This window comes from Meriones unguiculatus, chromosome 14 (genome assembly GCF_030254825.1).
Source record: "Meriones unguiculatus strain TT.TT164.6M chromosome 14, Bangor_MerUng_6.1, whole genome shotgun sequence".
In the NCBI taxonomy this organism is placed as follows: domain Eukaryota; kingdom Metazoa; phylum Chordata; class Mammalia; order Rodentia; family Muridae; genus Meriones; species Meriones unguiculatus.
Window position 1 is genome coordinate 66,985,385 of NC_083361.1, and position 23,138 is coordinate 67,008,522.

General features: G+C 44.1%; 2 protein-coding genes across 2 annotated transcripts; one reads left to right on the forward strand and one right to left on the reverse strand.

Annotated features, from left to right (window-relative positions):
* Positions 1-4,004: 4,004 nt before the first annotated feature.
* On the reverse strand, positions 4,005-11,893 carry Mrpl46 (mitochondrial ribosomal protein L46). The gene is made up of 4 exons (XM_021643736.2): positions 11,611-11,893; positions 10,207-10,396; positions 9,220-9,393; positions 4,005-4,778 (listed from the first exon to the last, which is right to left on the reverse strand). Exons 1-4 carry the CDS (start codon positions 11,836-11,838, stop codon positions 4,528-4,530), a joined length of 843 nt encoding a protein of 280 aa, XP_021499411.1. The 5' UTR covers positions 11,839-11,893; the 3' UTR covers positions 4,005-4,527.
* A 57-nt stretch (positions 11,894-11,950) lies between these two features.
* Mrps11 (mitochondrial ribosomal protein S11) lies at positions 11,951-21,435 on the forward strand. The gene is given in 7 exon segments (XM_021643738.2): positions 11,951-12,239; positions 12,355-12,369; positions 12,371-12,462; positions 17,431-17,529; positions 19,229-19,358; positions 20,413-20,478; positions 21,086-21,435. Coding segments are annotated over 7 exon segments (549 nt in total). The 5' UTR covers positions 11,951-12,200; the 3' UTR covers positions 21,194-21,435.
* Positions 21,436-23,138: the final 1,703 nt, after the last annotated feature.

Genomic DNA, 23,138 nt, shown 5'->3' on the forward strand with positions numbered 1-23,138 from the left:
GACATCCAGTTTCAGTACCCAGCAGTGTACGTCTGTCGTTTTTATCAGAATCTCAAATGTTTGATTTTACCAATAAAGACTCAGGAGCCTGATGCTGGTGTAAAAGCCTGCTAGCTTAGAAAAGCAGAGAAAGCACCCAGCTGATCTTCCTTCTCAGCCCATGCCCCAAAGGGCAAAAGCAGCTCTCCCTCTCCATGCAGTCTGAAAAAAACCCTCAAACTCAAAACACCAAAATACAAAAATAAAATAAAATAAAATAAAACACTTCTACTTCATTTCCTCTTACTTGCTGTTTTTTTTTTTTTTCCCTGTGTTCACTCCCAGTCAACTGGTTGCTTGCTCTGCCTCTTGACCTATGTCTGACTTTATTTAATCCTGCCTAGGACTAAAGGTGTGCGCTAGGGCTGAGCCACATCACAACTAAAAACAGGTTGTTCCAGTAAACAACACAATCTTGGGGTGTGATCAAATATCCTGCAATGTCTGTCTATGCTGCCAAAGCCTTCAAAAGCATTTGTTGATAGCTTTTCAGAGTGGGCTAGCTACGTGTGCATACATGCATACAGGCATCTATTTCTCACTCTGTACTAGTCACGCCCTCTTAGCCTCCTGAGGAGCAACCAGTATGATCCCTTAGTTGAAGTAGCCATGGATCATGTCCAGAATGAGCTCTGAATCCAATGAAGCACCTACAGTGGATACCTCCACTGGAAACAGTGATGAGCATTTTCCTCCCTTACCCTATTTTAACTGAAGTCCCAAGGCAGGTAAAAGTGACTGGCCACCATCCAAGCCTCTAGGATGGGTGGAGGCTGAGACTGCCCTAAGAATTCAGGCTAATGGGTTTTATCTCACCCTGTATGCCTGGAGCTCAGCTCTCTGGCAATGTTTAATAATTGGGTTCCTGACCTTTCTGCTGGCATGTTTCCCCTTCGTAGGATAATAGAATGAGTCGGCAGGTCTGCTCTGCTTTTAGTGCCCCCATAAGCCTGGGTCTAAAGGTAGCTTTGAATTCGCTGGTGCAGGGTTGGGCAAGGCTAACATATCCAAACAGCCGTATGTAGTTATAGACTGATCCACCACACCCATTTTGAGTGGAACTCAGCAATGCTCAAATTACCTGAGTCCCTTTCCAAACAGGTCAGAAATGCTTGTATCGAAATACACACCTTAGGGAAGGTGAGTTTTAAGAACTACAGACCATGCAGCTGATTACAGGAGCTTCTGGGAGCCTGTGTAGGAAGTGAGTGGGAGCAGGAGGATACACACATACTAAGTGTTTATGTCAAGCCATGCATGGCGCTAAAGGGCCTTCAATGAATTATCACATCACCTGGGCGAGAAGCAGCAGCATCCTGGTTTTTACAGGCGAGACAGTTAAGGCAGATTAAGAACTAGCTGTTTGCAGAGATGAGCTTCAGTTCAGGTCCCTACATCTACCAAGAAATCCTGAGCAAGGTAACTACTCCTAAAAGTCTATTTTCTCCTCAATAAAATAGGGGTAACAATGCCTGCCAGCTGGTTTAAATAAAAATGTACCTTGGGGGTAGGGAACCTCCTGTTCCCAGTTCTTAGGAGTTCCTTCACTGTGTTTATGGTAACAGTAGCCAAAACACGTCAAAACTTCCAACAGCCTGCTGCCTTTTCCAAACCTAGTGTCATGTAATGCAGATTCGCTGACATGCTTTCTGAAGTCCCATTAAATAGAAGCATAGGCTGAGTAATCTTACTATAAAGAGGTAACTGGAGCAGCACACATGAGGTCAGAAGTGGCCCAAAAGGAGGTGACCCTGAAGTTAAGTTCACAAGCATGTCAGGATTTTTCACGTAAAACCAGGAAAAGTGGTCTCGGGAGACTGGGAAATAATTGAGAAATGAAATGAGCAAGTTGGGAACAGGGAAAAATCTACATACCTCTGAAGATGTTTCAGGAGCCCAGAGGTCTGTTTTACCTATTATACACAGGTACACACACATACACAAGTACACACACACACACCATCCCTTCCTGCTTGCACAGCCATACCTGTTACTTGAACTCACTCACCACCACACACAGCACATCTCTTCTCAGTCTACTCTGAAGTCACTCAAACCCTGAAATAGAGCCATCACTTTTAAGTTTGCCCTGGCCTTCTTCCCCACGGTATTATGCTGGATGGCTCTATGTAAACTTGACACAAGCTAGTCAGCTGAGAGAATGGAACCTCAATTGAGAAAATGCTTTCATGTATCAGGCTGTGGGTGAGCCCATAAGGCATTTTCTTAATGGTGGTTGGTGGGGGAGGACCCGGCCCATTGTGGGTGGCACCACCCGAGGCTGGTGGTCCCGAATTCTATAAGCAAGCAGGCTGTGCAAGCCAGGATGGACAAACCAGCAAGCAGCAAAGCACCCCTCCATGATCTCTGCATCAGCGACTGACTCCAGGTTCCGGCCCTGCCTGAGTTCCTATCCTGGCTTCCTTTGATGATGGACAGTGATATGAATGTGTGAGCCAAATAAACCCTTTCCTCTCCAGCTTGCTTTTGGTCATGGTGTTTCATCACAGTAAGAGTCACCCTAAGAAACAAGCACAAGAAACAGTTTTGGTCACATTTGGCAAGACAGTTCAGAGCGGCATTCAGCAGTCACTTCTAACACCATGCTGATGACCTTTGCATTATGCAAAAATTACACTCCAAAAATAAATGTGAAATTCTGCAGCCAGAGTAGTCAGAGCAGAATGAGGCCCAATGAAGATGTGGGCACAGCTAATCTCCTCCACCTGGCTAGTCCCTGACAGCCTAAAATCCTGGGTGTGCTATTTTTTGAGAGGCAGGCCTTGAAGCAAAACTTCAAGACCAGTTCCAGCAAAATTAAGAACATGGTCCAGGATAGAACCATCTTCATCATTTAAAAAAAAAAAAACAACAACAACAACAACAAAAAAAACAAGCAGATTGGGGTACCCTCACAGTCTTCTTGTTTCTACTCAGGTTCCCCTCCACCCCCTTAGCTGACCTCCTAGAAAGGCTACTAAGCCAGTCCCTGTTTGCAATAAAGGAGGGCACTTCAAAAACTTCAGCTTTTTCCTAAAGTTCTCAATCTTGTCCCTACCACGTCAAAATATTGACATTCTGGGGGCAATTTCACGGGAACTAACAGAATGTCAAGTTATCCTGACACCATTTTTCAGCTTACCAATTGCATACATCTATTTACCACCACAGACATAACTGTAGGCTGATCATGTGGCTGTGTGGAGTGCTTGCCTAATGTGCACAAAGGCCTAGACTGGATCCCCAGCACCACCATAAGTACAAATAAATGCAGAAACAATGTAACAGAATAGTGTGTGTGTGTGTGTGTGTGTGTGTGTGTGTGTATGTGTGTGTGTGTGTGTGTGTGTGTGTGTGTGTTTGAAAATAACACTGGTTGGCTTTGCCTTCTAGGTTAGTGGTGCCCATCACCCTAACAGGCAGAAGAGCTCAGATACAACACACTCCAAAATCCAGAAAGTGTACCCTGACCCTTGGCTATGCCCACTCTAAGGCACCACTAGCTGTTCCTGATGAACCAGCTTCCCCCAAGGGTTACCAGTTATCAGAAAAGCAATACAGGAGGTAATGGGCAGAGAGAGGTAATAAAATTAGGAACACATTCTTGATTAGAAAAAGCAAATTCCTTGACCGTAAGCAAGAATAGCAGGCACCATCTGGTGTGGAAACAGAAATCCCCACTTCAAAATCTCACACAAAGGGCTGGGCAGTTTACCCATAAGTCTGTGAGAGAAGAAACCAGGAAGACTGACAGATCTGTAACTGTCCACTCTGAATCGCCTGCACTATGTGTTCTGTGGCAAGTGTTTATTTGTGCTTTGTGTGCCAGCTTCTGGGGATGAGTCAGACCCAACACCAAACTCAAAGCCCTAACCGCTGAGGTAGGAAGATAGCATTCTCCCTGGGTACCAACAGCTCCCACAACGATGATGGGCATCATGACCTGGCCATGATTCTTCCACTGGTAGGATGGAGAGAAGAGAGACTTTATTTCAAATGACCCTTGCTAAACACTTAAAAAGTGATTAATCTCCTAAACATAAAACTTTCAAAACAAAGGGAGGAAGAGATAAAGAAGATATTTCCTTCCTATCAAGTAGAAAGGAAAGCTAACATGAAAAACAACTAAGGAACTACTATATAATTAGGCTTTTCATGGGCCTAGAAACTTTCTCAGAACTGGCAAGTTAGGCCAATTCATTTCTTTTTCTTCCAAGCCCAGTAGGTCTGTTACAGTAGGTCTGTTAATTCACTATAACACAATGAAAGCTTTAACTTGCTGTAGATAAACACTCTGTCCTGGCCCCACTTCACTGGGCAAAGCCAGTTGTCCTTCAAGGACAAATCAAAATCCAACACAATAACAGACATGTTTAATGCACAGAATTTAGTCTGGTGCTTGACGGTATCTGTAAATGGGCATAAACATTGTTCCTGAGGTCCTAACACTTGACTCATGTGAGCATCATCCACAGGCAGCTGAGGCCATCAGAGGTCCAGGAGAAACCGCCTGACCTGGGCCAGGTACTTGGGCTGCAGATAGTCACCCAGTTCATCCTTACTGGCCCACACATGGCGGCCCTTCTTTCCGGCCTGTGCGAAGTCTCCCCTGAGCAGCAGAGCTTTGAAGAAGAAGACTTTGACCCCAAGGTCACTCTCTGTCCGAATTGCCTTGGGGAGCTTGAACTTGTAGTGGCCACAAGGTGCATTCCCGAAGAACTTGGCTTCCATGTTGTTTTCTGCAGAGAAAAGAAAGATTAGGGCACAGCTGCTTCTTCACCGAAATCCCAGGAGGCTCAAAAAGGCCACTTCTAGCAGAGCTAAAGGAGATCGCAAATATGTGTGACAGTCCTAAAAGGAGGCAAATGCTTTCTAGCCCAGGAGCCAGGTTGCTACTATGGACCTACAAGTTCACAGTGCTGTTAATATTATCTGGGAGTCACAGCAACTGGCTTCTGCATTCAGCCCCATCATCAACTGGTGAAACTTTGTAGAGCAAAGCTCATCGCCTCTAAAGGGTCTCCAGTCCCACCTTTAGGGGAGTGGGCATGAGGGAGCTTCCTGAAGTAAAGTCTTGCTATCTACCTTGGATAGCTTAGAACACTCTATGTAGCCCAGGTGGCCTCAAAATGGTGATCTCCCTGTGTCACCATCTCAAATACAGACAACAAAGTCATGCATCACCACACCCAGGTCAGATCTGACTTCTACAGAATGCAGTCAAGACAGTTAATAACCCTGACCTAGCATTTCAAAGATGGAAAATGCAGAATTACTGAATGGCAGCGGGACAGTCAGCTAAACAGAAAAGCAGAGTCAGAGCCTCAGTCCTCACACCGTAACTGATACTATAGGCCCAGGACTTGACAGAAACCTCACACATTTTCTAAAAGATTTGTTCACTTTGGATGATGCTTTCATGAATACTCTGTATTTTCTGAATTATGATGTATTTTCAAATATTCACTTAAAAAAATAAGAGTATTAGAAGAACATGTGGTTTTTTACATATGAAAAGGGGCCAGCCTACCAAGCAAGACAATAAATTAGAAAAAAAGTTATGTTTGTTCATATAAAATCTAAATCTTTCAGAGAAAAAAAGACACAGACACAAAATCTCCAAAAAAAAAAAAAAAAAAAGAATTATAAACTTGAGCAGAATGTGTTGGTGACACCAGTGTTCCCAAAGCAACCAGCTCCTGGGAGGCACAGGCAAGAAAATCAGCAGTTTAAGGTCATCTTCAGCTATGCAGTGGTTTCAAGGCCAACCTCCACTACATGAGATCCTGTCTCAAAGAGCAAGAAAAAGACTCAAAAATATTTTTACACATTCAACAAAGGAACAATAGCTTAAGGTATCAGGAAGCCCTTGGGAGTGGGGCTTGTGGCCCAAGCCTCTCATCTTCTACACTGTGGAGGCTGAGCCAAACAGACTGCAGATCCAAGGGCAAAGTGGACTACAGAGTGAGGTCAAGGCCAACAAGCACTAATGGTGTGATCCTATCACAAAATAAGTAAAAAAGAGGACTTAGAAGATGACTCGATGGGTATAGGTGGTGACACCAAGCCTGATGACTTGAGTAAGCTCACCAGGACCCACCCTGCACAAATTGTTTTCTGACCTCACACTCCATGCATACCATGTGCATGACTATATATACACACATAAATAAATTTTAAAAATTAAATTTTTAATTAAAAATATTTATATTTTTGAATGTACAGAAATATTCTGAAAGAATGCAAGGAAAAAGAACTGTCAGTGAGCACGACCTCTGAGAAGAAAAAAATGTAGTTGTCAAGCTACACTTACTAGATACTGATAATCATTAAACATAGGCATGACTTGATGTTCTCAAGCTTAAACAAAAAGATACTGGCACACCAAATGAATTTACATATGATGTATATTCCCATGTAAGTATCTGAGTAGGTATCTGGGAGTGGTGAGATTACAATGATATCTTTTTAATACTTTCTTGAACTCTCCAAACTTAAGTGAATAAAGCATATTATTTTTCTATAGTCTGGAAAAAAACAGATTAAAAGATTATCAAGTCAATATAAAAACATTTCACTACAAATAAGAGCAAGGAATCTGAGAAGACAGTTCACAGGAAAAATACAATGAACATATGAAGAAATGGTTAGTCTCAGTAGCAAAAGGGCAAACACTAATTCAAGAGAGATTCTTTCTATTGATGGCACAGCTACAAACTAAAATAAGGACTATTTCATATGCTGGTGAGGTCCAGGTAAGCAGGCGCTACTGTAACAGCTCCTGAAGGTGCCTATCACCACACACCAGAAGTCAAGCAGGCATAGCTCCCAATCCCCCCCCCAAACTCCAGTGTGCTGTATTCCTCAAGTCCTCCATATGCACACCTTTGACATGGGGATTCCACCTCGAGAAATTCCATCTTGCAGAAGTGTGAAACCAGTAGGGGAAAATGTATTTTCCCTTTTCTTAAAAATTTACTGTGTAAACTGTTCTTTGCTGTTCTGTTTTAAATTTGCTACTTTACTAACTTTGCAGTAAATTTATTTACCATCAATGTCTATTTCATATGTATTTATTAAATATAAATATACCTGCTGGTATCCTTTTTATTTCCTTAAGTGTTATTCAATGGGGATGTTTAAGGAAAGCACAGTCCCAAGGCAGAAGCCATTTCCACAGGCACAGATAGGGTAGAGCTGAGCAGGCATTCATGATGCATGTTTGTGTGAGGGAACCTGAGAATGTGTACCCAAAGACGATGGCACAAAACACAACTACCAATCCTGTATGACAGCCGAGAGACTGACAGAACCCAAGCCCCCACATTCCACTGTACCTTCTGGCCTCTCATGCAAGCTAAAGAAGTCCCTAGAGAGAAAAGGTCAAGGGGCATACAAACTATTGACATTTTCTAAGAGCACTTACCTTGGTGATATAGCGAATCAAGTAGCTATGTACTTATACTATTACCAAACTGACTAACTCCACACCTGTCCCCCTGTATGCCAGGGACTGCTGAGAACTCATGAAGAGGTACAGATTCTATCCTGACCTTCAGGGAACTCAAAATCCTAGCTAGAAGGAAATACATACATAAGGCATCGTGGCACAATGGCCTAAGGGAAAGAACACATTCCCAGCTCCGGCATAAGCAGACATGGAACAAGTACCCAAGTCATCACTGCGCCCACTGCCAGACAGGCCTGGCAAATGGTAAGCACAGAAAATGTTTGCTGCACAAACTGCTTGCACAAGCAAGGGCCTGGGGTGAGAAGCTCTACCCCTGGAGATGGCACTTTCCCTAAAGGAACCTGCTTTCGCCAAAGCGAGATGCAAGAAAATCCACTAACTGGGGAACACAAAGGTTCTTCTGGGTTAGAACTTGGATTATACATTAACTCACTAAGAGCTGCACAAATTGGGGCTGTGTGGGTACATGTAAATTATGGAAAACATTTAAAACTTCTAGGAAAAGAAGTAAGAAGGGAGAAACTGCATGTGAGCCGCACTGGAGAGTATAAAACAAAAGCGAGGAGAAACTTTTTTTTACATTTTCAGTATAGTGGTTCTCAACCATTCTAACTTTGCTCTATGGAAATGTGTAGAGACATTTCTTGGTTGTCACACTGGGGGTAAGGATCGGAGTGGGAAATGAAATACTAGTAACTTACTAGGAACCAGTGAGTAGAAGCTGAAGATGCTAAATACCTCACAGTACACAGAAGAGTCTCTCACAAAGAGTTATCTGGGACTAACATTCATAGTACCATAGTCCAGTGAGAAATGAAGGACATCACAGCTAAAACTTTGAAAATAAAGACACGATGATTTACAACAGGCCAGATAAGACCCAAAGATGCATAGGTCAAAGTGAGGTCAAGGGTAATACTGAGGTTTCTAGTTGGGTCAATCGACAAGCTATGGTACCAAGAAGCAGTGATGGGACTATAGGTCACAGTAGAGTGTTTGCCTACTGATTACAAGGCTACTGGCTCAATCTCTAGTACTGAAAAACAAAACTTACATTTCCTGCATCTAAGAATTCTGATTAAAGCAATGGTAGCTGAGTGGCTAAGGCAATGAACTAGAAATCCTTCTCCCAGCACAGGCATGAACTTGCCGTCAGCTGGCATAGTGTTTGCCTAACATACACAAGGCTCTGGGAGCAGTCCTCAGTTCTGCGTAAGACTGGGTATTGTGGCTCAAGCATATAATCCCAACACTCAAGAGAAGGCAAGAGGATCAGAGGTTCAAGATTATCCTGGACTACCAAAACGGAAAAAGAGAGAAAAGGAGAGGAGAGAAGGGCTAAGCAAGATGTTTAATGCACTAAAATCTCAATATATTAAGATAAAACACCCACTTGTTCTAAAGAAAATCCTTGCCAGAATTTTTATTTGATTGTTTAGGTTTTTTGGTTGTTTTGAGGCGGGGGTTTTTCTGTGTGCCCCAGGCTATCCTGGAACTTACTGTGTAGGTCAGGCTGGCCTTGAACTCACAGGGATGCCCCATGCCTCTGCCTCTCTAGTGTCGGTACTACAGGCATATACCACCATACCCAGCCTCTAACCTAAATTTTTACTTATCAGTGTCCATTAAACACCCCACTCTCTATCCTTATGCCCAATCTCGGACGAGCTGAAATGAATCTGGAGAGAGTCCAAAGGTAAAGAAGTTACCTGAGAGTGTGGCCAGGACTCGCTCTGCTGTCCCTCGAAGGGTCTCCCCAGGCTGCCACTCTACTTGAGGAAGCATCCAAAAATCTTGGTCTCCAAGCTTCTCTCTGACTAAGAGGATAAGGTTCCTGTCCAGCTTACGTTGCAAGGAGGTTCTGTCATTTTTTTTATCAGCGTCTACAAAAGGGATGGTAAGAAGAGAGAAAAAATAAAAATAAAAAGATTATGATCTACCAAAACCACACATTTTGAGTTGTAGTACCTTCCTTTAAGGACCACCACAAGCCCTGCCTGCTCAGATTTTAAAGTATAACCCTAACTCAAACCAAAAGATAAGAACTGGAACCAGAGCTGAACTTCTCTCAAGAGCAAAGTACATATGAAGCCTTTGGAAAAGAAGCTATACATGTAAAAATCCAAACATAAAAAAAGGAATATGCTCTGAGGAAGTGTACTTCCCTTGCAAACATGAGGCTCTAGATACAGACCTCAGCAATGCATACGTACAGTTTAAAAAAAAAGCTCCATCAGATTTAACACTATTACCAATCTGACCTACCCCTACCATCTCTGTTCTTTAGTCATCATCCTTGAAACAAGGAAAATAGGACTCAACCCCTGCTTTCAGAGTGAGTTGTAATAAAAAGAGAAATTAGAGAGCAATTAATTAATTAGAAAATTAATTCCTCCTACTCTCTGATCCAGAGTTAGAAGTAAAACTGAAACAATAATCATAGCATTAACAGAAAGAGAAAGACACTTTACTCCCACTGAAAATAGCCTAAGTCCTTTAAAAAAAAAAACAAAAAACTGTGTTAGGGACATATAAGGAATAGGGGGGAGGGCTAAGATATTCTTTTCCTGAAAGCTGCTTTGTTACTCCAACCTACTTGTAATTAAAATACAATGCAGGAGTGAGGCAACTGTCCTTTGAAAATCAGAATACCCACCACTCTCCCTTCCTCTCCGTTGGCCTAAGAGATCACAGACCTGTCACTCGAGCTCCAGGTTTGAACTGCAAGAATGTCTGCTCCCACATATCTTCTAAATCTTGTGCGAGCGTGACGCCCTGCTCATCTTGTTCATCGTCATAAATGTCGGCCTTCTTCTTTGCCAGCCACTGAGCTTCATCCAGAGCACGAACCTCGTGGTCTGAGTACAGGCTTCTCTCTACCTCTATCTGGAAAATTTTAACCGAAAAAGGAGAAGAAAAGAACAAAGCTAACGAACCCTTCACAGGCTTGGAAGTGCATCCCTTAACACAGTCATTAAAATCAAAACATAATACAGATACAATATTTTTAAAAAGGTGCACTGGACTGTAAGCTTGAGTGAAATTTGAAAAATGTCAAAAGGCTGGCAGATTGAGACTATCAGGAGGAATAGAGGGGTTGCTAGGTCTTCCCACACTCTAGGTCTACTGGTCTTTGATGAGCATCTATTCAAGGACTTTCCATTATAACATTCCTTCTTTCCAGAATATCTCTCTCCTCAGGCCATTCTCTCAGATTTCTATTCATCCTTCTGATTCCAACTTAAATACCACTTTCTCACAAAGACATTCCTGGATACATCTCATGAAAACCAAACCTATGTGGTCTGTGTAAAATTCTTCTAGTACTGGGTTTTCTTCTAGAGCACTTACCAAAGTCTGTAATTACCCATATTACTGGTTACTAACTACACCCTTAATTCCAGTTCGTGAAACTCTCTGGGAACCAGAGCTATGCACCCACAACTGCATAGCTCTGTCTATCACTTTGCATACTGATAAAAAAAAAAAAAAGACTACTGGTCAAGAGAGTGAATTGTGGGAAAAAAAAATTAAAAAAGCACTGAACAGTTTTCATTAGTATTCCCAAGACAAAATCCTCTCAAAATCTAGGGAAATCTAAGATGTTTCATCACTTTCTATGGAGACTTAGCACCCTGACAGCAACTCTACTAGGGTTTCTGCCCTGTTTCCAGACTTGTCCTTCACAGGAATTGCTCCCTGAGGTAAAACAAAGCAAACTTTACCTCGTATATTTAAGGATGTGCCCACTACCTCCACAGCTTTTTTCCCCAACACTCACCACATTACAAAGACTTTCCTGCAGTCTGTGAGCTCCTAACTTACAGTAAGTGATCCGTGCTCACCACCGGTCCCCTACTGTGCTGAAGGAACAAGAAGAAAACTGTCCACAGAGTGCTCAAGCGAAAACAAGCCATTTGAATCAAACGCGGTTGAACACCTGCTCCATACGGTAACTTCCATCTTGCAGGTGTCATAAAAATCCAGAGGTGAAATGATTCGCTTAAGGTCATACAAAGTACCGGAATCACCATGGCATCAAGGCCCACTCAGTGTTGCTGCTTCCCTCCACCGCACCACGAAGCCTGTGCCTCTTTTACCTGCTGTAGTAGACTCGCCATTTCTTCCTGCAGTGGCGTGAGCGGCTTGGTGATCAGCGGTGGCCGCTGCAGACACAAGGCGCCCACCAGGCGCCATGGAGACCCGCTGCTTGAGGGCGCAGCCTCAAGGGACAGGCAGCGAGAACGCGGCCTACCTGCCCAGAGTTTGTCAAGCCGCCGCCAGACTCTAGCCACCCCTAACAGAGTACGCTCTACGGGCGCCGCCATCTTTCTGTCTTCCCACAAGGTACCGCGGCTCCCGGCGGGCCCGCAACCAACCCCACGCTCCCATGAGGCGACGCGGGCCAGCGAGGTGGCGGGTTTAACAGGTAGAACCAACCATTGCAATTGGGAGAAGTAGGTGAAATTCCAGTGTTAGACCATTAGAAAGGGGAGAGATTCCCACATGGATGCTTTATAAAACATGTAAACTTGAAGAAAATACTTACAGGATCATTTAAGAGCAATCAAGTGATTTCCCTTCTCTGTACTCCCCCACAGATGCTTATGGTGCTGGCTCCAGCTAGGCCGCGGACTGGAGCTGACGAGGGTCAGTATTAAGAAATGCAGGTTTTAAGAAACTCCGGATCATGGCTTCTGAGGTCCTGGGCTGGACCTGGGATGACCAGGTAAGGATTGCTCTTTCGAGCCCACGGCTACTCGAGCCTGCTCACCTGCCTCCCAGTCCTATGTGCCATTTGAACCTCCGAAACCAGTCCCTCAAAGGGCTCTTCTTACTTGCAGGCGTGTGGCCTTTGCTCCAGCTCAGAGTATCCACACCGGAGCTCCAAGGTTAGAAGATGCAGCTGCCAAGCAGAAAATTGAAAAGGAAGCGGCTCCAAGTCGCTTCAGGTGAGGGTTAAGTGGGTCCGGTCCCCTGGAAATCCTCTAACTTCTGCCCGTCACCCTCCAGAGTCGTAGAAAAAATGAATTCCTGACTATGGTCGTTTGCCGCCTGAGAGCTTGTGCAAATCAGTCTTTGAGCCTCTGCGCTCTAAAAGTGGAGATAATGCTTAGAGGGGTTGTTGATGAAAACAGAGGAATGAGCTGTGGCATAAAGTTGTTCAATTAGCAGCTGTTAGCTGAGTGCCAGATGTATATAAGTACCAGTTTTCTTTCCTTGTGAGATAGGCTTTAGGTCCTACCAGCAACTCTCTGCCTCCACACAAAATGTCTTGAGGGACTACACTAACGGCACTTCAAAAAGTCCAGCATTAGTTTTGTGCCTAGCCCAGGGAATTGGCATCCTGCATCCCACTGGTATTAATACTTTGAATGCAGGCTGTATATACATTCACTTACCTCCACATCTACCAGTTGAGTACCATGATAAGTACTGAAAAAAAAAAAAAGGGTTATTTCTCCACGGAAGTAGTTCACAGACTTGTAAGGAAGACATAAATGCAAATCTTTTAGGATAACAGAGATCAGAACTTTTTGGACATTTAAAAGAGTAAGGCTCTTCTGGGGAGGTCAGGAAAGACTGAAGTTACCATAGGGTGCAGAAGTGAACTGAATAGGAATTCAACTGGGCAAAATCAGCTTAATCATTACAGGCAAAGATAACAGTGTGAAAAGGCAGGCAGGCAGGCAGTCAGCGAACATGATATGAGGTACCTCTAGAGCAGCAGTTCTTAACCTGTGGGTTTCGACCCCTATTGGGGTCACCTAAGACCATCAGAAAACACAGATATTTATGATTCGTAACAGTAGCAACAAAAATAATTTTATGGTTGGGTTGGGTATCACCGCAACATGAGGATCTGTATTAAAGGGTCATAGCATTAGGAAGGTCAAGAACCACTGTCCTGGAAGGAGCCCATTGGTGAAGGACTTCCCTGTCTCCCTTTGCGCACTGCAGGTAGTGAGGAACTGCTGGCAGGATTTAATTCAAGACTGGTAGTCCTTCACCTGGCAATCCCAGGCACTATTGGGATTGTTAGAGTTACATCCTGTTCCGAGAGGAAAGGCCCTCTCAGCAAGCAGGCAGTCAAGCATAGCCATATCCTATCTAGCTTTGGGAAGAGTTGATGCCATTTTATTTATTCTTTTTAAGATGGCCTTGCCGTGTATCCCAGGCTAGCCTCAGATTCATAACCCTCTTGTCTTGGCCTCCTGTGTGCCTGGAATACAAGAATATACACCATCCTCGGCCTCTCTTTAAGAGTCTTCAGCCACTGTATTGAGGTCCAATCGTAGGGGTTAAGGATGGAAGCAGAGAGAAAACTTGAAAGTAGTTAGAAAGCAATAGAAATAGGTAAAAATGATGTCTGGGCCAGACTGATAGTTGATCCATTTCGCTGGTATAGCCAGCAGGCCTTGGTTTTGGTTTTTTACTTTTTTTCGAGGCAAGGTCTTGCTGTGTAACCTAGGTTGGCCTGGAGTGTGCAACAGACCTCTTGCCTTTAGTCTTCTGAGTGCTTGGGATACAGGGATTTATCAACACCCAGCTACAGATCTGTTAAAAATGTGAGAAAAAGAGAGGTGTGAATGCTCAAATTTGGACACTAAACAACTGAAAATATGGAGTTGTTATATATTAAGATGGCAGGGACTGACAGAGTTTAGGTCTGTGTGGTTAAGTTTGAGATGCCTTATACTTGCTTAAAACACCCTTCTGTAACCCTATATAATAAAAGAAAAAATTTGAGACACTTAGCATCAGAGTAGAGATGGAATTTAGACAGAGATTTGGATAAAGGAAGAGCTAGCAAAAGAGAGAAGGTCCCCAAGGTAGGACAAAAGCCAGACAAGATTGTCTTTTTAGTGTGATGGACAGTAGGAAATTTAGCTGTATTTGGCGCTGCAGATAAGATGGGTTGACAGGCAGATAGCACGATTGCTCATTGAATTTAACAATATGGAGTTGGTTGGTGACCTTGATTACAGCCTTTCTGAGGGAGAGATCAGAAATAACTTCTCACTGAAGTGGATTGTTTTCAATGAAAGTAAATATTGTCATTCCTTTAAGGAGACTTTGCTATGAGGGAAAAGAAGAAGCTATTGGGAACTTGGGGTTTAAAATGTGGGGGGTTATTTTTTTGTTCTTATTCTTTTGATTTTATGTTTTATGACATGACAATATGTTTTGCTTTTGGGAACCAGGAGAATGACTGATACTGAAGAGGGAACATTGCAAGAGCAGTGTCCTTGCAGGGCTAATAAGCAGCTGGAACATTGTGACAGGAGAGTCCTCGAAGGCCGTGGGCACAGATGTTTGGTGGTAGAAGCAGGAAGAAAGTCTGATTGATTCTATTTCTCTGTAGAGGTCATCATCTGGCCCTGGGAAAACAGGAAGCGATTGAATGTTTAAGGAGACAAAAGGAAGTATAGAAGAAGCATTGGAAGAATGGGAGGGTAATTGAACTGAGGGCATTGGCAGGCATCTGGAGGGCCTGCTTGATGCTGGAAATTCATTGAAATGAAGGAGTGAGTCTTGGTAAGGACAAATTTTATCCCCCAGGGGATTTTTAGCAGTGTTTAAAAACCTCTAGTGATTATAACTTAGGAGGTGGAATCTAGTGAGTTAAAGCCAGGAATGCTACCAAGCACCCCACTGTTCACAGGACATCCTCCGACAGTAGGTCTTATCCAAAATGTCAGTCAAAAAGCCCTGGTGCAGAGATCAGTCAGCCATGCCGTGTTTGCACAGACTTAGATTGTCTGGAGATACAGATTTAACAAGGGCTGGGAGTTTGCCAGAAGAATGTGAAGAGACAGGAGAATTGAGAGCAATATTTAGTTCAGGCGAGAGAAGTTGTACCTGACGTATGTGGAGTGATGGAGAGCTGATGGGCTAATTGGGGTGCTGGCCCTGAAGATAGCAAGGCAGATGGGAGTGCCTTGAGGCCAAGGCTAGGGTGTATGTTTGGCTGTGACCCCAAGAAGTACAAAGCCAAGGCTGGACAGAGGACAGGAGACAAGCTTTAGAAATAAAAGTGCAGAACTTTTGGAGATCCTGCTGAAATAATCAGCGGTTATTTAGAAGTAGTGCCAGAGGACACTGAGTCCCAGATATGGTTTTTCAGTTTAATTACATTTTTCAGTAACTTTTTTGAAATTAAAATATCATGTTCCCCCCTCCCATTTCCTCCTCCTAATATATATCCCTCTTTTCTCTCAAATGTACAGCCTTTTAAAAAATTATTTTAATTGTAAATATTACAAATATTTATTTATAAATATATATAAATATAACCTGCTCAGTCCATATAATGTTTTTGTATGTATATAATTTCAGGGCTGACCACTTGGTATTGGATTGCCAATCGGGATGCTCTATTTCTCCCACTCTCAGTATTTGTATTTGCATTTTTAAAGATTATGCAATTAAGCTAGGCATGGTGGTACACACCTTTGATCCCAGTACAGTACAAGCAGAGGTAGGAGGATCCTTGCATTTAAGGACAGCCTGGTCTACATAGTGAGCTCCAGGCCAGCCAGAGCAGAGCTGTGTACTGAGACCGAGTCTCAAAAACAAAACAAAACCATCCACAGTTAGCAAATGAACTGCCTTGCCACAACTCCCTGGTATGAAAGTGGGTAGAAAGACTAGTTCCAGAAAGCTTGTTCCTTTTTAGGACTTTCTTCAGATGAGGCATTTGCTCATTATACCTTCAACCTGGGGAATCTTGTTTTGTTTTGTGACTAGCTCTTGCTATATAGTCCAAGATGACCAGGAACTCTGTTATCATAGCTGGTCTTAAATTTAAGGTGACCCTCCTGGCTGGGATTATAGGCACGCACTAACATGCCCAGCTGACACTGGGAAGTTTAAAGACCTGATCTTGGCTATGCCCTAAATTAAATGGCTCAGGTTCCCAGTTTCAAAATCTTGCTAGATAAGGAGCATTGTACCAGTTTTACTCAAACTTAGCCTTGTATTTAATAAATGCTCCCAAGTCAACAGAGAGGAAAAAAAAATCAGTAGAGAAATGATGGTCACTGAAACAGTCACATCAGCTGCAGGATGGGGACACTTTCCTTCTTAATACAGGAGCTGGTAGTCCAGCCACCCACAAAGGTGTGCGTCATCACTAACATCAGGCCACAGGAAAGATTGCACTGTGCGGAGCTTTTGAAAATATCCCCAGAGAAACAGATGGGGCGCGGGTGCTTGAATGGAAGCGTATTTTCTAAAAGTGGTTTCAGCTAGTAGAAACATGGTGTGGGTGTGTGGGTACAAAGCCGCATCTTTGATTTAGGCGTGTAGGCATAATGAAACAGCAGGTTTACTCGCATCTGAAATGCTGAATGACAGTTGTGTGCCTGTTTAAATTTTTGAAGAACAAAGCTCAGACCCAAGACCAGTCTCTTTGGCCTGGCTTCCCTTGTCAGCCCTGTGTCTGTCTGGATTTGAGTTTTCCACCTGAAAATGAAGAATACAGCCCCAGGGAAACCCCACAACCCTACACAGTGTCAAGGCTAGTGTTGCCAACACGGAAACACTGTGGTGCCCAAAAGATTTGGAAAGGAATGGTGCAGAGAGCCTCCCTAGAGGCAGAGGCTCTTAGTTTTCATCCTGGGTTCATCTGTGTTGTTTGATTTGCTATGTGTGTGCTGGGTGGGTAGACTTATTTGGGAGGCTTGAGGCCTTTATCAGTGTAAATGTTGGGAGATATCTTATGATATACCTTAAGCTATGTGTGTCCCTGGTTAGCCTTGATTCATTTTTCTGCCCTGACTCCCACCTTACTTGGATCACAAGTGTGCCTCACCAAAATCAACCTATTTTATTTTATTTTTAAGTATGTATATATTTCTTTTGATTTAAAGAACTAACAATTGGTAAATAAAGCAAAATGTTTCTTCTGAATGCAGCATTTACCCTCCAGCTCCAGGACAGGAAAGCTCTCTGCAATGGGCAGGGATGAAATTTGAGGAGGTCCCAATTGCACACATCAAAGCAACCTACAACAAGTAAGAAAAGGGGTGCCTGGGTGAGTTCCGTATGAGCTGCTTCTGCCTCAGCCCTTCTTGGAGTAGAAGTCGGTGTCAGATGCTAGCTAGCTTCATCTTGTTTAGGAAAACCATGTTCGTTCTCTATGAAGTTTACTTAAGTTCCAAGAAAATATAAAATAGATTTAGCACATTGTGACTTTAAGGTTTTTCTGCCTTCGTTGGGATTCCTATGTGAGAGTCAGAAGGACTGTGTTAGAAGCAATACAGTGAGAGAAGCAATGGTGAAAGAAGCAATATACAAATAAATGATTTATAACTAGCCAGAATATAAACTTCCAGACTTTGCAAGCCCTTTAGTCTTCTTACCTAAGGCATGTGCACTGTGCCTTCCCTTGTAGGGCTAAGTGTGATGGTGAATGAAAGCAACAGACTAGTGCTCTTGTCTGCTGTACATGCAGGTGTCAAGCAGATTCCCAGCTACAAAAGCACAGGACACTAGTGACAGCTTTACAGGCCAGGCCCCACTTGAAAGTGACATCTGTGTTTGGTCACAGCCCGCCTGCCACACAGTTGAGTACAGGATCAGAGATTATAACCCTGGCCTAGAGTGTGTAGCACAGAAGTGCTACAGGCCCACAGTAGCATCTCCCTTCTCCTCTTGAGCTAATGCAGGCATAGCTTCTGTCCTTTCTTCTGGTTGTTGTGTCTGTGGCCTTTTCGATACACCTTGAATCAGTAAAGACAATGTAAGAAGCTCTGGGAAATGGGTGGCAGAGCCATCACAAGACCAACAAACAGGTGATCCATGCCCAGCAGGTGTGCTGTACAGCATGAGCACCCAGCAAGCTCTGCAGAAAATGGGGTGATGATAACCAAAGGGGAGACAGGAAACATACCTTAGGATTTTCTTAAAGTCATTCTTTATTACAATTTACATTTTAGAGCAAAGTAGAAAAGGTTTCGCTTACTTAAAATAATTTTGGTTCATAGAATATAGTATTATAAGCATTTAAGTTATCCACTGTAATAGTACTGTCATGATAAATGGTTTGGGGAATTTTTTTCTTTTTTTTTTTTTATGAGTCCCTGTGATTACTTCTGAAATGATAGGTCTTAGATTCCACTGATGAGGGTATGGGGAACAGGGTTTAGAGGTGACACTGCTTTGGATGTGATTTGGTCATTGTTGGAGCGGAGCAAGGCGACAGGTCTCTGAGCATTTATCATCTACCGTTTTATCTTAACTTCTTTATTACACTTTTACTTATTTGTTGGGCATAGAGCATAACCATATGGAGGTCAGAGAACAATTTGCACAAATTCTCTCCCTCCACCATGTGGACACACCTGTAACCATGAAGCCATGCCTCTGTTCTTCTCATTGCTATAGTAGTAGAAGATATTTGAAACTTTCCCAATGTTGCCTTTTCTTTTTTTTTTAACAATTGCCAATATGAAACATTAGGTTTTTATAAACATTGGGTGATATCACCTCCAGTGTAAACGCCGCAGTGGAGGCTTCTGGTGATTCTCTCCTGCCCTTGGGTTACAGCACTCCCTCTAAGAGTATGACCTGTCAGTCTCCTCTTCGCACAGGGGGATGAGCAAGTGGCCTTCTTTTCTTTCTCACTGTGGCTCCTAAGGACTTTAGCGAGCTCTCTCTCTTCGGTGAGCAGTAGTAGAATTCAGTAGTAGAACTATGTGCCTTCTTTTCCAGCACACACATCCAGGTAGTCTCTGCCGCTAACACATCCCTGGTCCGTACCTCCTGTGGCACAGAAGGCTTTCGCAATGCCAAGAAGGGCACTGGCATCGCAGCACAGACAGCAGGCCTAGCTGCAGCAGCAGTAAGTACCTGACCACGTTGTTCTGCTTTTCCTGCGGCTGACAGGAGCTCTCAAACCAGATTCAGAAGCAATGAGGTCTTTGACCTCTGTAGGATGCCCTGTCACTGCAGGTGCTTGAAGAGGTCTTTGGAGAAGGGTTACCAACTTTCTCAACTTCAGTGGAGCAAAAGTTTTCACGTGTTTTCAGAGGAAGAGCCAGAGTGCTGAAGGCTTAGGAACTAAAGCTCCTTCGATTAAAGGCCAGTGGGATGTCATGAGGCTTGTATTCTATTCAGGGAACATGTCTTATAGCTCAGGTCCCAAAATGAAGTGTTGCAGGGTTTTGTAGAAGCAAATAAAGCAACTACATCTCAGATACTTCATTATTAACATGTCTTCAGAAGATCCTGCTATTACCTACTTTGTCAAGACAATCAGATTGTGAGGGATCAGTCAGAGTGGAGCAGCCAGTTCAGCTCCCAGATCGACCTTAGGCCAGAGCTGCATCTTTGCTGCTGTAGCATAGACCTCACAAATGTGAATACTTGTAACAACAGTAATACTTGTTGAAGGAACACCTTGACCGTTAAAGCTAGACCTGAGAAAATTATTCATTGCTATGAATAATGGTCATCAAAACTCAGAGTGATGTAATTGCCCATCAGACAGAGGACCCTCAGTTAAGAGATACATGTCAGTGTTTGTGGGGTGTCTGCACGGTAGGCTTAGTATTTTCCAGGACCCATAGTGAATGTGTTCAAAACTTGGACACATACTTAACTTTTATAGGCATTTAGGCTCAGCCTAGGAAGTCTGCATTTGGAGGAAAATAGGTAATATCTAGAAGTGTCCATTAGGTGGCAGTGCAGTTGTGTCATCTTAGTTCCTTGGCTCTGTTCTCCAGCCTCTACTGGTGTCCATCTCCACTAGGGCATCAGTCCTTGGCTTCTTTCTGTGTCTTCTGCCTCCCTGTGTACTTCTGTTGTTGCCATTATGTGTGACTTCTGGAGACAATAGCCAGAGATTGGGGGGCAGCCATTTGTCTCAGGAGCACTGACCACTTGCTTCTCTCCAGAAAGCCACAGGAAAGGGAGTGACCCACATCAGAGTTGTAGTGAAAGGCATGGGACCAGGACGCTGGGTAAGTAACTAGCGATCTTCACAGTGTGTGTGCATGTTCTTTAGAGCCAGGTATGGATAGAGTAGAAATGTCCCTTAGTGAATTTCTATGACATTGTTTGAAGTTCCTTTCTACTGTGCCTATGAGCTACCCAGCCCCTCAGAGCAAGTCTAGATCATGTAGTTTAATTTATCAGCTTCTTGAGTGCCAGCCCTGAGCCAGCCCCTGGGAATGGAAAAGTGGTCTCTGGGGGACCATGAAAGCTCCTCACAGACTAGTGGATGCAATGGAGAAGTGTGGGCCAAAGTGCTGGGGGTCTTGAGGGGAATCCTGAGACCATTGGGGCTATCGCTTCCTCCAAGGGGGTGACATCTCTCTGACTTCATAGAAATGAGGTTTTGGGGTATGAGAGAGAGTGTATGTGTCCCAGAAGAGGAAAATGCTCCTGTAAAGCTGTGGGAGTGCAGGGTTCGAGCCTATTTTCAGATTTAAAGCACAAGCTGGAGGCAGCAAGGGCCAAAATTGTAGACATCAACCCGTGAGTCTCTGTCCCTTTTGGAGCCCTATCTGGAGAAGCTGCGTCATCATTTTGGAGATCATGCCATTTTCCTGTTTCTGATCCTTCCAGTCTGCCATTAAAGGACTGACCATGGGGGGTCTGGAAGTGATCTCAATCACAGACAACACCCCTGTTCCACACAACGGTTGCCGACCACGGAAAGCACGAAGGGTGTGATGAGAAGGAAGTCTGCACTTGAACCTGACCTAAAGTCATGCCAGGTGGATCCTACAGAAAGCTTGCAGTCGGAGCTGCTGGAGCTGGCTGCTCTCACAGTTGGGGGAGCATTCTTCTCCTTTCCCTTGAAGCTGAAGGTGCTGTCAAGGCTGGCCTCTCTTGGACATGAAGGAGTGGGAACTGCAGGCACGCAGTGGCCCTGCTCCAGCCTCTGCTCTGAAAATAAAAGGCTATTCTCTGTAGTGGGTGTGAGTTTTTGTTCCCAGTGTTACCAACGTCTCAAAGATCATGAGTATAGGTGTGACCCTGAATAGAAGAGCTACAGTGTAAAGTGGGCTGCAACCCATGGCACTCTTCTTTTCACACTGCCTTTGTAGCCTCTCAAGCAAGGCAGCCAGATCTTGTCACAGCCAACAACTGAGCTAGCCCAAGTGAGGTGAGAGCTTTTTGCCATCCTCTGTAGTCTGGCAAGAGTTCACAGGTTGTGGTCATGTTTGAAGTTAACCCTAGCAGTACCAAGGGGGTGGGGAGAGATGCTCTGAAGATCAGATTTCCTGGGAGTGTCCATCCTTTATCTCCATGGACTTTGGCAATCCTCAACCCCAAGAGAAGTGTCTCAAAAGCAGGGTGGTAGAGTGGTATAAAACAGGATTTGGCAGAAAGAGTGGAGAGGCGACCCATGGCTGAGAACTGTGCTGGCTGTAGAATCTAGATGATGCAGACAAGATAGGCATGGCTCAGAAGCCCTAGGCTGCCTCTCAGCCCTTCATACACCACAGCAGGAGGTCAAGGCTCTAGAAACAGTAGCACACCTCTTCTCCAGGCTCTCAGCTGAGAGACAGTATCACAGAAACTTGAAATACCCACACCACAGTTCTGCTCCCAGACATGGCTGCAGCCTGGCTGGTGAAGCCCTGAGTGGAGTGGAATGAGGCCCACAGCTGTCCTCAGGTAGGTAGGAGAGGCTACGTTGGAGGCAGAGGAAGGACAAGACTACCAACTCAGAGGAAATGAAGGGAAAATAACTGCCTTCGTTTAAGCCTTAGCAGTTCCTGTGGGGAATATCCTGAGACCAGTGACTAAAGCCCCTGGAGGGGCTTATGTTAAAGCCACTGCTGGAAGGAACATGAGCATTTTATTTTATATAAAACTGTCCAAACAAAGCATTAGAAAGGATTTTGGCACACGTGTGCATGCTGATTAAGAGAAGGTGTGAAAACTGGCAGTTTATTGATGACAATAAAAGTTTCAAATAAAATAGTCTTGAGAAATGAGGCTTTGAAACCATTCTTTGTGGTTTGCTACGGTTTGGCCTTTATTCAAGTGGAGAAAGGGCCTGAAGCAACTGGTGTGGCTCAAGCAGAAAGGATTAGGCAGGGCCAAGAGAAGAAAGGCAGAGGGTACTAAGTACTCAAGACTAGAATGAACCAGGTTTGGCTGCCACCCTAGGCCTGAGGTCAGGTCAAAGACTTAGAACCTGACAGGATCTGAGCCATGGAGTGGCCACATCCCAAAGTCATGGCCTGGATGGAGAAGATGAAGTTCCCCAACAGCTTCACTGTCTGGGCTCTTGGCTGACTGAACCCAACAGATAGCTAAAAGGCAGTAGTGTACTCTTTGATAACTCGGAATGGGTCCAGAGGGGCCTGTGGTGAAAAGCAAACAAGGGAAATCCGCCGTGTGCCCCTGCTTCAGAAAGTGCCTTGTCTGGGTTGGGAGCATGTGTCTGTAACAGCACAAGGAGGGGAGGAAGCCAGCATGTACGACCTGAGACAAGAACACAGACGTGTTAGCGTTCTTGTCAAAGGGGGCTTGAAGAAGATCAGGCCCACAGTGCAGAAATGCATACCTGGCACTTACCTAGCCTCAGGAGCCAGATGTTTGTGGACCATTTTTCCCAGAGCTTTACAAGGAAATGAACAGGCTTTATGGTGGCAAACAATGA